The 16100-nt window shown below is 50.8% G+C and overlaps 1 protein-coding gene across 1 annotated transcript in view; it reads left to right on the top strand.

Moving 5' to 3' along the window:
* CSMD2 (CUB and Sushi multiple domains 2) overlaps nucleotides 1–16100 on the top strand; it is a 661952-nt gene that overhangs the window by 329909 nt on the left and 315943 nt on the right. Inside the window, exons 7-9 of the mRNA XM_032640663.1 lie at nucleotides 3654–3731; nucleotides 8961–9048; nucleotides 9754–9878. Of these exons, the coding sequence (XP_032496554.1) occupies nucleotides 3654–3731; nucleotides 8961–9048; nucleotides 9754–9878 (291 nt within the window). The remainder of the gene's footprint in view (nucleotides 1–3653; nucleotides 3732–8960; nucleotides 9049–9753; nucleotides 9879–16100) is intronic.

Here is a 16100-nt window from a genome sequence, read left to right as displayed (position 1 = left end):
TTAGCTGTCTGTAATTCAGTGTGCGAGTGCTTCCCTGGTGTTGCCAAACTACTGCGACCCCGGTATATGGAGGTGGTTTCTGGACACTAAGATCCCTGGCAATGTGGATATTGCCAGGTGGGTACCCCCCTAGCCAGGTCGCTTTCTGACCCATTCATCAGTTCTGGGGATGGCATAGGCCACCTGGGCCTGGACATATGTTTTTTGAGAGGTTGTGTTATTGGTGTGAGGAACCCCTGCCCACAGAGCTGTGGCCCCCGCGTTTCGCAAGCTAACGTGGGGACCCACCAACAGCGTGGGTGACACAGCCTCTCAGACCTGGCTCAGAGGGGTAAACGGTCCCAAAGTTTGCATCTAAGTTAAGGAGCCCCCTCTAGCTTTTCAGGTTCCTTCTCATCCAGTTCTTCTCATCACCTTAACAAACTCCATCCTGTGGTGAGTAGCAGGGTGCAAAAGAGGAAGAACGGAATTAGCTCCTGCTGGGAGGCATCGTGACGTCATCCAGTGACTATTAAGCACTGGTGAGTCAGGTTAGACAGTCCTTCGTGGAGAGGACCGAGGAGACAGGATTGGAAGGATTCCCTCTGGGGCCTGGAGATGGGGGAGGGGCAGGAGCCTCTTTCTCAATGCAACCTTGAGAAGAGAGGAAGAGGGCTTCCTCTTAACCACCCCCTCATATCCACCTGCATCTCACCGTCCCCCTTCAGCAGCTACAACGAAAACCCAAGCAGTGTTTGCCCCTGGGAATGGCATCCACGGGGCACTGACCCCCTTCCTCACCCCCTCCCCCAGTGGACACCAGAACCTGAACAAGGGGCTTGGGAAGACTCTGACTCACCTCCTTCTCCGGATGCCCTGAGCCATCTTCCCAGACCTGCCCTCAGATGGGCTGCACTGGGTCCTAGAGGCCCCTCTCCTGATCCCTGCCCATTGGTGGGGCACCCGGGAGAAGAGCTGGCATTGTTCTCGCAGTGCTGGGACCCTTCCTGTTCTCTTAGGGATGTTGAATCAGAGGACGTTTTTTCCCCTGCCTCACCGTTATTAGCTGGGCTTGAATAATGCATGTTTCCCTATGAATACCCTCTGTTTGATAATGGGCCCATGTTAGTGTTCATTGGAAATTTTCCTACTGGATACACATGGAGAGTAATGCACATTTATAAAAGGGATTTGAATGCACGAGGGAAGTCGTGACTCCGTGGAAGTAACTGAATTTTGTCAGGCATTCAGCTTAGACAGCAGCTTGCTGAGGGACCAACCTTTGGGGAGCTTTTTTTTTTTTTCTTTTGCGGTACGCAGGCCTCTCACTGTTGTGGCCTCTCCCGTTGTGGAGCACAGGCTCCGGATGCGCAGGCTCAGCGGCCTTGGCTCATGGGCCCAGCAGCTCCGCGGCATGTGGGATCCTCCCAGACCGGGGCACGAACCCGTGTCCCCTGCATCGGCAGGCGGACTCTCAACCACTGCTCCACCAGGGAAGCCCTGGGGAGCTTTTTGATATAGGCAGAGCAGGGATGGACAGGGGATGAGGGAATACTCGGACTTGGTTCCCTTTGCACATCTGATCACTGTGGGCTTTAGTTCTGGGGTTGACATGTTATCTCAAGTGCAGAGTGAATATCTGAGTCTCCAGGGGCTGAGCTGGGGGGGGGGGGGGGGACAGATGCTGAAGAAGGTTGACCATGCCCTTGGGATAACTTTGGGGACAGGTCACAAGAGAAGATGCTGAGGTCCCACCAAGAGCACAGCTGCCTCCTGGCTGTGTGACCTACAATAAATCACTTAAACCATCGTGAACCCCAATTTTATTATCGATGAAGTAGGTATAATAAGTACCGGTCAAGGTTGTTGAACATATATAAGGATCAAATGAAATGACTATTGAGGACCTGCTATGAACCAGGCACTATTCTAGGCATTGAGGACAGAGCAATGAACAAAACAGACAAAAATTTCTGTCTTCGTGGAGCTTACGTTGCAACGTAGGATGACAAAAATCACTAAGAAAATTATATGCATACGAGAGAGTTAGGGGTAAAGTGGGTAGGGGTTAGGGAGAGCTGGGGTTGGAGGTATACTTCTAAGTGGAGTGGTCAGAGAAGGCCTGCCGTAGGAAGCGGTGTTCTCACAAAGGCTTCAAGGAGAAAAGGGACCAAGTAATGAAGATATCTGGGAAAGAGCCTTCTAGGGAACTGGCAGGCTGAAGTGGGCATGCCTGGTGTATTGCTGGAATATGAGGGGGGCCCATGTGGCTGGAGAAGAGCGACTGAGGTCGAAGATGGAGTCAGAGAGATCACAGAGAGGGCCCGTTGGTCTGGGCAGGCCCTTTTAAAGACTTTGGCTTTTACTATAGGAGAGTTGGGTTGCCCCTGAAGAGTTTTGAGGAGAGATGTAATTTGGTCTGACTCGTGTTTTAACAAGATCCTTCTGGATCTCGTGTTGAGAACAGATTAGATGGGGGCAAGTGTGGAAGATGGAAGGCCATGGCAACAAAGGGAGAAGTCTTGGAGATTTGGACCAGAGATACAGATGTAGAAACTGCATTGGGGATAAATTTGGGAGGGTTTACTGATAGATCGTGTGTGGGTGTGAGAGAAAGAAAGGGGTCAGTGATGCTGATTTAAGTAAAGAACTTGTAAGGCCCTCAGCCCGGGGCTTGGCACGTAGGAAGTGCTGGTCACAGTTGTTACCGCTGCTGGTTCCAGTAAGAGTGGGACTGAGCCACCCGGCAGGGGGTTCTGGGGATGGACAGATAAACCAAGCCATATAACCAGAGACAGGATGAATCCCTTGGCAACCAGCACAATGCTTTGGAGCATAGGGGTACTCAGACCCAAAGGAGGTTGATGGATTCAGAGGAATAGCCTTTGGAATTGTGGAGTTCTGGCTCTGGGGCCCTTTGTATGCTATTTGGCCAAGTCCTGATGAGCTATGGACTGGACTTAGTGTTGGGATCAAAACCCAGTTCAATCCATCAGACCATACCCCAGTGACCTCCCGGACTCTGCTGTCCCTGCTCACAGTAGGTCAGCTGGTGTGGGCTGGGCTCGGTTAGGATGGTGGGCCCTGCTCCTCATGTTCTCATCCTCCCAGGACCAGCCATGTCTTCTCCCAAAGACGGCAGAGATCCAAGTGGGCAAGCCTAATCTGGCAGGCACTTTTCAAGTCTTTGGACATGTCAAGGCCTCCATAATGACCAAACCCAAAGTCAAGGGGTGAGGAAATATACTCTACCTCTTTAACAGGAAGGACTACAATCACATTTCATTGCAACAGCTGTGGTTACAGCGAGGGTGACAACTTGGGGCCCTAATGCAATGCAACACACCTGGCCAGGGCTGGTCCAGAAATTGGCCAGGACCGGATCGGGAGGAGAGCAGAGCCGCAGAGGGCGGGCTGCGGGGCTTCGCATGTGGACACTCACTACCGGTTTGCAGGGAGGTCACCCCAGAGAGCCAGCCTTGATAGCAGCTCTTTCTCCGTGTTTGAGACCCTGTTGCACTTGAGCGCTACCCTTAGTATATCCCTGCCCAGAGGGGCTTCCGGCTTTGACTCACCATGGAATGTCCCAAGCTAAGAGAGGGATCATTCTAGAGGGACCCATCCCCAGTCCCATATGACAACTAAGCCTGATTTTCCTTTCACCTCTTCTCTAGTCAAGAAGCAAATTGAGTTGAAGTCTCGAGGCGTGAAGCTGATGCCCAGCAAAGATAACAGCCAGAAGACGTCTGTGTGTAAGTGTCCGCCCCGCCAGGCCTCTCGCTCGAGGCCAGAGCCGCTGGCGCTGTGACCGCGGGGAAGCCAGATGCTGCTGCGCCGATGTCCCTTCGGCCCGGCTTCCCTCCGCCCGGGTCTGCGCGTGCAGACACTAACCTGGTGCCCAGTGAGCAGCCCCGGGGCCTGCCCTTTGTCTTCTCGTGTTCCTCCTCCCATTCCCCTCCTGCCTCTTCTTTCTCCCTCACTTCCCACTCTAACTGCAGTCCAGGGAGTCATTACTGCTACATTTCTTTCTTTCTTTTTCCTTTTGAATCACTTCCACCTGCTAAGACAATCCTTTATCTGGCTCGTCTAGGAGTCAGTAAATTCCAGCCGGGACTTTGGAGGCTTCAAGTCCCTGATTCCAGCTCCCAAGACAAGATTGGGGGAAGGGGAGAGAGGGGAATGCCTAGAACCTTCCACCGGGGTCCATGGACCTGGCTGGGCAAAACATGGACTAGAAGGGAGGGTGTCCTGCTTCTTGAGCTGATGGGGGAGTGCTGGGGGCTCCCTGCTTGGACATGGGGCAAATTCTGTCCATGGAAACATGTTCCTGCCATTGATGTTTGAAAGATCAAAAGGAGAATGTCCAATGCTGGGCAGTTGTCTGGAATGTCACTCCAGAAGCACCTGATCAGAGCCTGTGCTAAGGGGCTTTTGAGCTAGAGCATAGGAAGGATTTCCCAAAGGTTCTGGGCCACTCCAGGAGGCTGGACTTGAAAGCAGAGCAGATTTTTCCAAGAAACGCTCCGTTTTCATTCTGGAGGTGGCGGCAGGGAGCCTCCCTTGGTCCCCCAAACACCTGGCCTTCTGGTCTACCTTCTGCCCCCCTTTGCCCTCTGCTTCTCACGCCCTTCTCTGTCTCCTTCCACTCGTCCTCCCTCTTTCCACTTTCCTCTCCTTCCTCCTCCCTCACCCTATCTGCTTCCCCCTCTTTTTCTCTCTGTCTCTGCTCCCTGCTGACCCTCTCCTTTCCTCTTTCACCTCCATGTGCTCCCTTCTGCTGAGGTGCTGGAAGTAATTGCTGGAGAGAGGCCATGGGTGGGTCCACAGCTCCGTGCTTGGGTGGCAGGGAGCAGCGCGGGGAGAGGCAGTTTGGTCCCAAGGCCATGACGAAACTGAGCCTGGCTGTGGGTTTTCTCTGGTCTTTCAAGTCCTCCAATTGGAGACAGGTACCACTCCTTGCCTCTGGGGACCATTGTCTGGTCACCCTGCCACAAGTGGCCTGGATGGCAGAGGGCAGCCAGAAGGCCCTGCTTCTGTGCTTGACTAGGGAGCCAAAGGAAGGAGCAGAGGGTTAGGTCAGGAGTCTGCAGGGAAGGCTCAAGACATGGCGCGAGCCCTCCCAGGCTCTTTCTTTCTGCAGCCACAGGAAACCGGAGGAGCCGAGGCAGGCACGATTCAACTTCAGAGTTTGCCCTGGGGCCACAGGCAAACTTTTAGGAAACTGCTCTGACTTGGGAGAGCACGTTTCTTTCCCAGTTGTGTCCTTAGGTAACTGTGTTACCCCAGGCCCTAACACCTCGGTTTCCCCATCTGTAGAATGGGGATGCAAAACCTTATCCTCCCTTTCTCATTGGATCTGAGATGGGCCTTCTTGACCTAGGACTTCAGGAGGTCCTTGAACTCGCTAGAAAATCACATGTGATGTTGTGGGTGCATTTTGGGGTGGAAGGGAAGGGTCTGTGGTTTTCATTAGTTCTCAGAGGTACCAAAAACTCCCTCAGAAAGATGAAGAAACCCTATTTTAATAAAAAAAATTCAAAACCTCTTTGAAAAAGTATACATTTCTCTCCAACAAGATACTGGTCTCCTTTCTGGGATTCCTTCAGGGAGGAATGGGTGTGTGACTCAAGCTGCCTCGGAGGCAGGTCACCAAATGTCTGCAGGGGTCTGGCCCGTTGTGTTCTGCCCAGATTCCCTGTGGACAGATGTCCTGAACTTCAGGGGAGGAGTGGGCCACGCTTACATCTCCTGGATCCTACTTGCTGCCTTTACCAGTCTGTGGGCACCATGGGCCCCCGGCCATTGGTTCTGACCACCCGTGTGTCTGTGGCTCCCTTCACTTTGGGTAGAAGGCATTGTCTTTCTGAACGCGTGTGGCTTCTTCCTCACCATAGGGACCGGGGCAAGGATCACCTTCCAGTCTCTTCCCTCTGCAGCCGAGAGCAAATTCATGCTACAAGCACAACTGGCTGGTCTTGAATAGGCAGGGGAGGCTGGAACTCAGGAAAGAAAGGGGAAAAGCCTTTTGCCTCCATAACTGCGACAGTAAACTGTTCACTGGGATTTGAGTTTGCTTGTTTCTGGGGAGCCTTGAAGGCTCATACGGGGATGCCATCACCTGTTCGGTCCTCCCAGGAAGAGAGGGCACTGGGGGGGGGGTATGAGCTGCTCACCGCTGGGCTTGCAACTTCCCTGGATGGCGCCTGAGCCTCATTTCGGGCTGGCTGATTAAAGGGGACACAGCAAGGTTTGCCATACATGTCAGGGGCAGCGGTTCGGTGGGTAGGCTTCGCCGTGGCCTCAGCTCTCCCGTCCAGCCACATCCTCATTGGTCAGCTCTCCCGTCCAGCCACATCCTCATTGGTCAGCTCTCCCGTCCAGCACATCCTCATTGGTCAGCTTTCCCTCTATGCTACGCTGAGCAGTGTCAGCTCTGAACGAAAGGGCGCGAGAAGGAGGCAAGAATCTGCATTCTTAACACGCTGCAAGGTGGTGTGTGGTTCCCATGTGGCGGTCAGCAGGGCCTTTGGATGGGGGTGGTCGGTGCACAGGGTTGAGTAGGCAGGGCCTAAAGAAGGTGGGCGCTTAGCTCAGAAACCCTCAGTAGGGATGGATCACGGTGAGTCTGGCTTGCCAACAGATGGACCCGCAGGTACATCTCAGGGGTCCTCTCTCCCTCCTGCCCCTGGGGATCCTGGAAGCCCCAGTTTTCTCTTTCCTCCCCGCTGCTCGCAAAACACCGAGGCCCCAGGAAGCAGGAGCTTGCTCTGCTTTTGGAGATGGCGCTTCCGTCTTATTAGCCGAGGCTGAAGGGTCCAGGACTGGGGGAATGTTGACATAGCTTAGTTGAGGATGTGAAAGTTTCAGAAATAGAGGTTTGGCAAGGAAGGGGATGGGAGTAGGGGACGAGCGTCCAGTGGGAGCAACTGGCTTGAGCCTGGCACTGTGGAATGTTGGAGAAAAGGAGGCTGCCCAAGAGGCCTTGTACTCGTCACCACACAACCAAGAGAGTAACCGGTCTCTGGCTTGAGCGCTCAGTCTGTCCAAATGCCCAGGTTCCCTTGGCCAGCCACACCCGGGGCTCCCTGGAGATTTGGACAGGTTTCTGACAGTAGGAATGAGCTTCAAACTCAGGTCTGAAATGAGACTAACTGAGTCAAAAATGGGATTCCCCACTGCTGCACTTCCATCAACTCACTGCACCCTCACAGGTCCCTGGGCCAGGAAGTCCCCTGCCCCCTCTTCCTATGCCCTGCTGTTCCACAAGCCCTGAAGACTCTTTCTTTGCCACGTCCATTCCCATCACTTCATGTCTGTTCCCACTACCAGGCTCTTGTTGTCCTTTACCTGAATGAACACAAAACTTTCTAACTCATTTCACAGTAACTGGCCTCCCTCTGAGCAATCCAGATCTTACAGTGCCCTTCCCCACTCAGGACTCTTCCCATCGTCTTTAGGATCAGACTTGAGACCCTTCAAAGTCTGACCTCTGACACTTCACCTTCACTCCTCCATGTCACTCATACCCTCCCTCCTGTTCTGGCACACCGAACAACTTACACTTCGGTTTCCGTGTCTCCACCTTGCTCCCCGGGCCCATCTGTCTGCCTGAAATACCATTTCTCTGTTATCATGTATCTAAATCCCACTATCTCAGTAGATCCATGTCAAATGCTGCCTCCTCCAGGCAGCCTTCCATGCTTCTCTCAGCAATATGAGATGGGTCCTCTCTCTGAACCTCCCTTTAGCTGTATCTTTCATCACCTCCCCGCTGTGGTTCTGTAGTTTCTTTCCATAGTTCGTGTAACTCCTTGAGGACAGTGGAGTGGTCATATCTTATACCTGACATTGGCATTTCCCACTGTATCCAAATAGGGTCTTGTATACAGTAGGTGTTCAATTAATGCCTGTTGTGTATCATGTGCAGGAACGAGTGGGTAAGTGAGTGAGTGATGGAGCACGTTGCTCATATTGTGGGACATTGACTGGGTGAGAGGGAAATGGGCCAACTCAGGGAACGTTGCTCCAGACTCCCTGTCATCCCTCGTCTAGAGGTGGTTGTTGGGACTGTGGGGTTGGTGAGGGCTTGAGTGGAACTCTGGCTCCTGGTCGTTGCCAAGGCCAGGACTCCAGAGGTGCAAGGGAGTTCTAGCCTCACAGCATCTCAAGAACAATGAACTGCAGGGGCCGGAGGGTTTCCACCTTCTCCACTGGAGACGGGAGAAAACTGACTTTGTGTGTATCCGCCGCCCTTTGACCAAGCTTCTCCTTTAACCTAGAGGACTGTGCACGTGGCTTTTAAAAACAGGACTCTGGTGTTGGCGAACGTGAGGGCATCACAGCACCTGCCAGAACTACCGCAGGTGCTACCTCGGTGCCCTCGGGGAGCAGCATGGGCGGGGGATGCTCTGGTTACCGCTTACTCTGCATTGAGAACTGTCCGATGGGAAGAGGTTTCTCAGCAGAAATATCCGTGTTTGAGCTCAAGTCCCTGCTTTGAACTTCAGACTGCAGCTTCTCTTACATTCTTTACCGTTTCTGACCACACATCCACCTTTTATTTAACTTTCTTTGAGTCATTTCTCCATTGGGGGCTGAGGTTGGGGGGCTCATCTCATCTACAGCCGCCATCAGCAGATTGGAAGGGTGGGGAGGTCACCGGGGGCTGTGGACTGTCCACCTCTGGCCGCTGGTGCAGGATAAGGGAACGAACTGGATGGCTGTTGGTTTGGGGGTGCCTCTGAGCCCACACGCTCTTGATGAATTTCACTTGGACTTTGCTCCCAAAGGAATTTGTCAAAAGCAGCTCCCCATCTGCACACTCGGGAAACCCGAGCCCAGTAGACCCCAGCAACCCCACAGGCCCCAGCAGAGCAGGGCCTCTTTCTGTCTCTGCGTCCACCTCCCACCCTGCGACACTGCCCCGACTGGTTTCTTCCTGTGATGATCCATCTCTGTATGTGCTGTTTTTTGCCTTGTAGTAACTCAGGTTGGTGTGTCCCAAGGGCATAATATGTGTCCAGACCCTGGCATACCTGAAAGGGGCAAAAGACTAGGCTCAGATTTCAGGTAAGATCTGTTTGGGAATGTTCTTATTACAAGAAGGGTGCGATGGCCTGGTTGGGGGGAAGACAGGGACTGGCCTTCCTGGAGGTAGAGTGGAGAGGACCATGTGGATACAGAATCACTTCCTGGAGAAGAGCTTTGGCCTTTAACATTCTCTCTTGGTCCAGTCCTGGGACTAGTACCCACACCTTAAGGGGGAAGGGAGGGCCGTAGACTGCCAGTGTCACCCAGCAGACCTATACCCAGGGTACAAAGGGCTGCCATCATCAGGAATGACGTGCCAGCAGGCAGCTCACACCTCCGATAGTCTAGGACACCCTAGGGCCCCGAGACAGTGCCTTTTATAAAGTTTCTAACTTTTCTAATCGAGGCATCTTCTCATAATCCTCCACTTTCATGAAAGTTTATGGGTATCATCCACCCACTCTTAGCTGTCCCAATTGTCCTAATACTTATCTCAGAGGATTGCTGTTTTGCACACAAAGTCACCTTTTAACTCAATCCTAAAACCATTAAACGGTCCAAAAAAGAAGATGAAGAGCAGGTGTTCCTTCCAATGGAGGTTTTAAGTGATAAACGGTGGAGCGGAGATTAAGGGCCAGAGGAGAAATAAAGTTCGGCATGGTGCTTCTTTGTGGACCTAGGAAGGACTCAGGGGGGACCTGGCAGGCCCAGGGGTGGAGCTCACAGATACGCCTTGTCTCCCAGGTTAGGATCCAGCGTCCAGTTCACCTGCAACGAGGGCTATGACCTGCAAGGGTCCAAGCGGATCACCTGTATGAAAGTCAGCGACATGTTTGCAGCCTGGAGTGACCACAGGCCGGTCTGCCGAGGTGAGGGTGCCCCTGGAAAGGGAGGCTGGCCAGCAAGCTGGGCTGGGCATGGAGGACGGAGCCCAGCTCCTGATGCCTGAGTCCAGGCTCTCATCCAGACTGGCTCATCTCATTCTCGCTGCTCCCCACACCTCAGATTCTGCATCCATTTACTAATGAACCCAACACATTTATTTAGCACCTCCTCTGTATCCAGGCCTATAGAAGAGCAGGAGATAGCAGAGATAACAGAGTTGGGGAAGAGAGGCACGGTCCCTGCCCTGCCTGCACCTGACAGTCTAGTCAGGGAGTCACACATGAGCAGGTTTCTGGCCCACTGCACCAAGATATTACAGCTGCACCTAGATGGGAAGGGAAGTCACTTTGTATCATGTCACCTTGAATCCTTCCATTATAGCACACAGACATCCCAAACCCTCCATCTCAATGCCCTTGTGTCTTTCCACATACTCAGCAATAAACAGACCTGTCACTTCTGAAAGAATGCTCTGAGCTATGCAGGAGTAACAGGGACCATGACCTCAAAAGGCCTCTCTGTGGGATTCCTCTAACCTCACACCTGGACGTCTTATTCTCGGGGGCCCTGCCATCCCAGGTTTCAAAAGAACCAAGGCTGGGCTGGCCAAGTCCCATCCCCCAAATAATCTTAAAATATGAGACCTGCGTGTATTTTTTCTTTGGACAGGACAGCAGCTGCTTCTATGGTAGAGAAGCCCCTGGCCTAATCTCGCAGGGCACCACTAGACAGCTTTCATGTCCTACACTGCATTCATCTCTCTTTTTCCATTGTTTGCATACATGACCGAGACTCAAGAGTTCTTGGTACGAAAGTAAGGAATCACTCTAGGGTTTGTAAACAAAGACAGCAGTGGCCCTTTTGAGTGACCCTTTGAAGAGAAAGTGTGCTGCCCACTAAAGTTACATTCCAGATCCTTCCAGTTTAAGAAGGAGATTCTTTGTCTCTCTCCAGGCACATGCATCAAGATGAAATTCATGCAAGAGTAAGATGCGTCCAGGGTAAATAACTTAGATCCTGCTGCACTGAGGAAGGGGCAAGTTGGAGCTGAGACCCACTCCCTTTTTTTACTGTGTTGATAAGCGCTCTGGAAGAGGGTCATGAAAATCTCTCTCAAATAAGCCTTAGATTAATTCATTCTCACTCACCTTTGAGGTGGCCATGATCCACAATTAATAATGTGCTTTGCATCCCCACTGATTTTAGTTATATTATTTCAAAGATTCCACTTAACTAATATTTTTCTAAAAAATCAAACAAAAGGGCTTCCCTGGTGGCGCAGTGGTTGAGAGTCCGCCTGCCGATGCAGGGGACACGGGTTCGTGCCCCGGTCCGGGAAGATCCCACTTGCTGCGGAGTGGCTGGGCCCGTGAGCCATGGCCGCTGAGCCTGCGCATCTGGAGCCTGTGCTCCGCAACGGGAGAGGCCACAACAGTGAGAGGCCCACGTACCACACACACACAAAAAAAAATCAAATGAAAGAATTCTTGGGTATTACTCTCAGCTTTGCCACCAGCTGGCCATGGGTAATTTGGCAAAGCCCCTATCTTCCCTGGGCTTATTTTCTTACTGGTAAATGTAGGTCATGGCTCCTACCCTACCCATCTTGTGTTAATGTGAGGGTCAAATGGAGTTGTAGATATGGAAACACTTTATGAATTAGGAAGTGCCGGACAAGAAAGCAAACATCCTTGTGCTAGAATGTAAGCTCTACAGGGCAAGGACGTCTGTTTTGTTCACTGCCTTGAATAGGGCCAGGCACATAGTAGGTGCTCAGTAGCATGTGTTGAATGGATGATTTAATAAGTGAATAATTGAATAGCACAGCACTCCATTTCTGGGGAACCAAGACACCAGCTGAGTAGACAGGCATAGAATTATCAGGTCTGAGGAGCAAGGCTCCCTTTGCCTGTCTGTCATTTCAAAATTCCTTTTGAGGAGCCAGAACAAGGATGCCTTCAGGAGGTGGTGGGATCTGATCTCTCTGCAAGACCTTTTCATTGGAGGCAGGTTGTTCTCTTAGTAATGGTGGTTGTTTACATGAATAAGCCCGGGGTGGGGAAGGGCTGGTGTTTCAGAAGAAAGTTCACAGTCAAGTGATGTGCTCGTCTTTTTCTCCAGACATGTTGTGTGCCCCAGCCAAGTCCCTCCAATGATTTTGACCCACTAGACTCTGCATTCTCTGCCACACTATTGACTAAGCATGGGGCCGAGCTTTCTCACATCCATTTTCATCCCATCCTCTGCCCCTGGGAAGTGGAGGGGAAATCACAGAAGACATAGCCAGACAGAATTGAGTACAAATCCAACCATCACCACTTTTTAGCCGGGTGTCTTTTCACCTCTGTGAATCTCTTTTCTTTTGATAAAAGGCAGTGATTATAGAGCATTGCTTTATGACATTACTGCGAGAACTAGAGGAGACAGTGCACATGAAAGGCCTCATTTAGAAGTGACCCCAGCGTATCTGTGAGGCTCGTGTGCAGCGTGTGTAGGTTAAACTAAACAACTGAGGCCTGTCAGGATATAGCTTCCCCACGCCTCAGAGCGCACCCTCAGCCTCTAGTGGCCCCAGATCTTTTAGAAGCCTGTTTCCTCACTGTCCTGTCCAATCCTGTTGCAATCACGCGCCTTGGGAGGCCCACAGACTTTGATCTAGAGACCAACTCTACCTCCTGCTGGCTTGCTGGCCCTGGGCGGCTTCCTTCCTCTTTTTCAGCCACAGGGCCCTCATCTGTGAACTGGGAAAACAAAACCTCCAGTGCCTAGTGATTGCCAAATTGAAACAAGCCATTTTATAGAAAGTGACCAGCACTAGCTGTGGTTGAGAGGGGGCTCTGGGCAGGTTCACCTTCCTGCCACTCTCTCCCTCTTTTTCCCTCTCCCAAGGTCATTGTGAGGGAGGAAGAGAAAAGCAAAGGTTGCTGGGTTTGGACTTGGATGATCTGTCCGACACTTCCCTGAAGGCCAAGGGCTGAGTTAGATATTAAATTCAAGGGAGGGTTCTTTAATTTTGGCAGCTTTGAAAGTTTTCCTTTTAAAATCTCTTATTTTTAATTAGTCAGAATCACTATTCTAATTGTGATTTTTTTAACAGAGAGTTTAAATGAAGCCCACTTTAAAAATAGAAAGGGACAAAACTCTTTGAATTCCACGGTAGCTCCCCTAATAAGCAGGTTACCAAAAGATCATAGTCTGAGAAGGATTCACCGCCACACACAGTAGTATTATTTTTCCTCTAATGCATTTAAAATATGATTTGATTTTAAACATTCATTTTCCACACAATTAATTCTACCAAAACATGGGACCCGGCAAATGATAGGTTTTCAACAAATGTTTGAGGACAACCTGAATGAATCAGTGATTGAAACAAATGAACAATTGGGGAACGTGCCCTCATTTTGGAATTTGAAATTAGATATTCACAGGCCTTTTCTTTCTTCCCTTCCCACCAGAAGAAATAAGCTTCTCATTTAACTACTAGAAAATTTTGATTTTGGAATTGAGGAATTGAGGACAACATGAAACATTGTTATCCCGATAAACTAATTCTATTCAGGCCCAGATACAGGCAGTATAATATAGGGCTTGTCAAACTTATTTCACATAGGGAGCCCAATAGTTTTTAAAAAGCTTTTGCAGAGGCCCCATAAATAAAATAAACGCTGTGGAGCTTCTCTCAATGAAGTAGGGGCGGGGGATTTGGAGTTGCCCCCTTCTCACCACTTCCAGCAGCCGCGAAGCCACGCCCAGGGAACCCCTGAGGTTCTGGGGAACACGGTTTGTAAACCACTGGTGGAGTGAAGAGGACCAAATTGACAACCAGGAGATCTGGTTTCCTTGACCACAAATTGGTGTTGACAGGGGATAGGGATGGAGTACCAGCCCCGGATGAAATACAGTTACCGAGTCGCAGAGTAGATCATCAACAGAAAGTCGTACATTATTTTTCTTCCTAGAATAAGAGCTTTTGTGGTAAATAGAACACCAGACTCAGGACGCAGAGACCTAAGTTCAAGTTCCAACCTTGCTAGTAACATACCATATGGCACAGGGCAAATTACTGAAATGCTCTGAATCTTCTCGCTCATTCTCCTAAGGTGGGAGTGAAATGTGGGAAATATTGCAAAAAAAGTTTAATTTAATGCCGTGAAAATTACAGGTGGCTGTCTTCCGTCTTGGGTCAGCTTCCCGGGGCCTCCCCCTTAAACACTACTGTTGTTCAGAGTTTTGTCTTCATCTCCCTCCCCTCCTCTTTTCTCCACTCCCTCACCCCTACCCCCATCCCTCCCCCATGCTACCCCCGCCTTCCTCTCCTCTCCTCTGTAGTTATTCTCCCCTGGGTGATGTACTGGCTTCACTAGAATACATGCACCGTTGCTCCCTGAGCCCCTTACCTATACGTATGTACTAATGGTAAAGCTCCCATTTATTAAGCTATTTATACTTGTAAAAAGCAGTACAGTAACATTTTTTATAATTTCTTTACAAAGAAAGAGACAACATCCATGTTTTATATTTAGCTAAAGCTTGGAGTGGTCCGCCAACTTGCCCAAAGGCCCAAAGCTAATCTTTTGAACTGGGATTCCACCGCAGTCCAAAGGCTCTGTCCTACTTCTACTTGAAAATTGCACCTGGACACCAATTTGGAGTAAATACACTAGATGGAACCACATAGAACAACCTCTCCTCCCCCTTGCCCCCACTTTTTGGTAACATTTATTTTGATCTAATTGTGAACTCACAGAAAATTGGCAGGAACTGTGCAAAGTATTATATGTTCTTTGCCCAGATTTAAACAACTATTTTAGGGAGTTAATGGATAAGTTGGATCAGTCGCAGAGGTAGGAGAAGAGCCAGAGGCATCACGGAAGCCAGTGAATGTGAGTTTCACAGAGAGAGAAGGGTCAGCAGGGTCAGACACTTTAGAGAGGTCGAGTACAACAAAGACTGGAGAGCAGCCTCTGGGGTTAAGTGGCTCAACTAAGAGGTGGATGTTTGAAATTGCCCCTGTAAGGAACTGTCAAGGAAATGGAACAAAGACAAGAGAGAGGACTGACTTGGGCCAAAGCTTCCATTACAATGGCAAACCACAAAGTCTGTGGTGGTGCCATGGTTCTCCTGGCAGCCCCCGGACACCCAGGATTAGGAATAGAGATGGTTAATCAAAGGCAGATAGGAGAGTGTCACAGGAGCTGCTGGTGAGGGTCTTGAGGTCCAGACTAGGTAGTGAGGAAGAAGGGTCAGGAGGGGATGGAGAGATGGCGAGAAATGAGGGAGCCAGGGGTCTGGAGAGACCTAGGGTTTAGGACAGCAGGTGGTGCAACGAGACCAAAGTCACTCTGCTGGATGCGTAGGCAGCGGGGAAAGGAGCAGGGTGATGGAGTTTAAGATCTCACAGATGGACTCTCCTGGGTCCCAGAACAATGGGCCCTGGGTGTGGCCACGGACATGGTTGACCTTGGGCAGGGGCACCTGATCTCAGGAGGAGGCGCTGACCTCTGAAAGGCGAAGGAGCCATCCCTCTGTTGGAAGCGAAAGGAAGAAGATGGGCACATAAGCAGACAGGATTGCAGACTTGGGGGGTGAGAGAGAGGGCACGCCTGCCCAATGTCCTCTGTTCCACCCACAAAGACTGAAGCAAGGTCATCACCTGAGAGTAAGGGGAGGCAAGGGGAAAGGTGAGAGGTCTGAGGGACGTGCAGGAGGCGTGAAAGGGTCTTTGAGCAGAGTGGGAGAGTGAGCTTAATAGGGCTACATGGCGAGTTGCTGGACAATATCCAGTACTTTTTGAGGTGGGCGATCATGAATTTATAGTGACACCAATCTTCCTACTCATGTGATTTTTCTCCAGCAAAGCTCTGCTGCGTGGGGGCAGGGCTAGAGAATGTAGGTGGAGAAGTTCATCCGCAATTGATGTCTTTCGGGCAATCATTTAAAGGAAAAAGGAGCGAGGGACTTAGGTGAATTTGCAAGAAAATGATCATAATGGTGGACCATGGGATCTAAGCTGGGTAAGGATGGACGAGAAGACAGGGAGCTGATGGTGGAGAGAAAGTTGGTGTCAGTGGAGTGAGATACAGATGAAGGTCAGAGAAGACTTCCTCCAGGGGTTTAGCAATTGTTTGTGGAACAAAACACTGGCGGGGAGGAGAAAGCTCTCCACTGCAGAGTGCTGCGGACCCAGGAGGGGGAGATGGGCT

Source organism: Phocoena sinus, chromosome 1 (assembly GCF_008692025.1).
Source record: "Phocoena sinus isolate mPhoSin1 chromosome 1, mPhoSin1.pri, whole genome shotgun sequence".
Classification (NCBI taxonomy): Eukaryota; Metazoa; Chordata; class Mammalia; order Artiodactyla; family Phocoenidae; genus Phocoena; species Phocoena sinus.
Note: the sequence above shows the minus strand (reverse complement) of the source record. Positions and strands in the feature narration are given on the sequence as shown.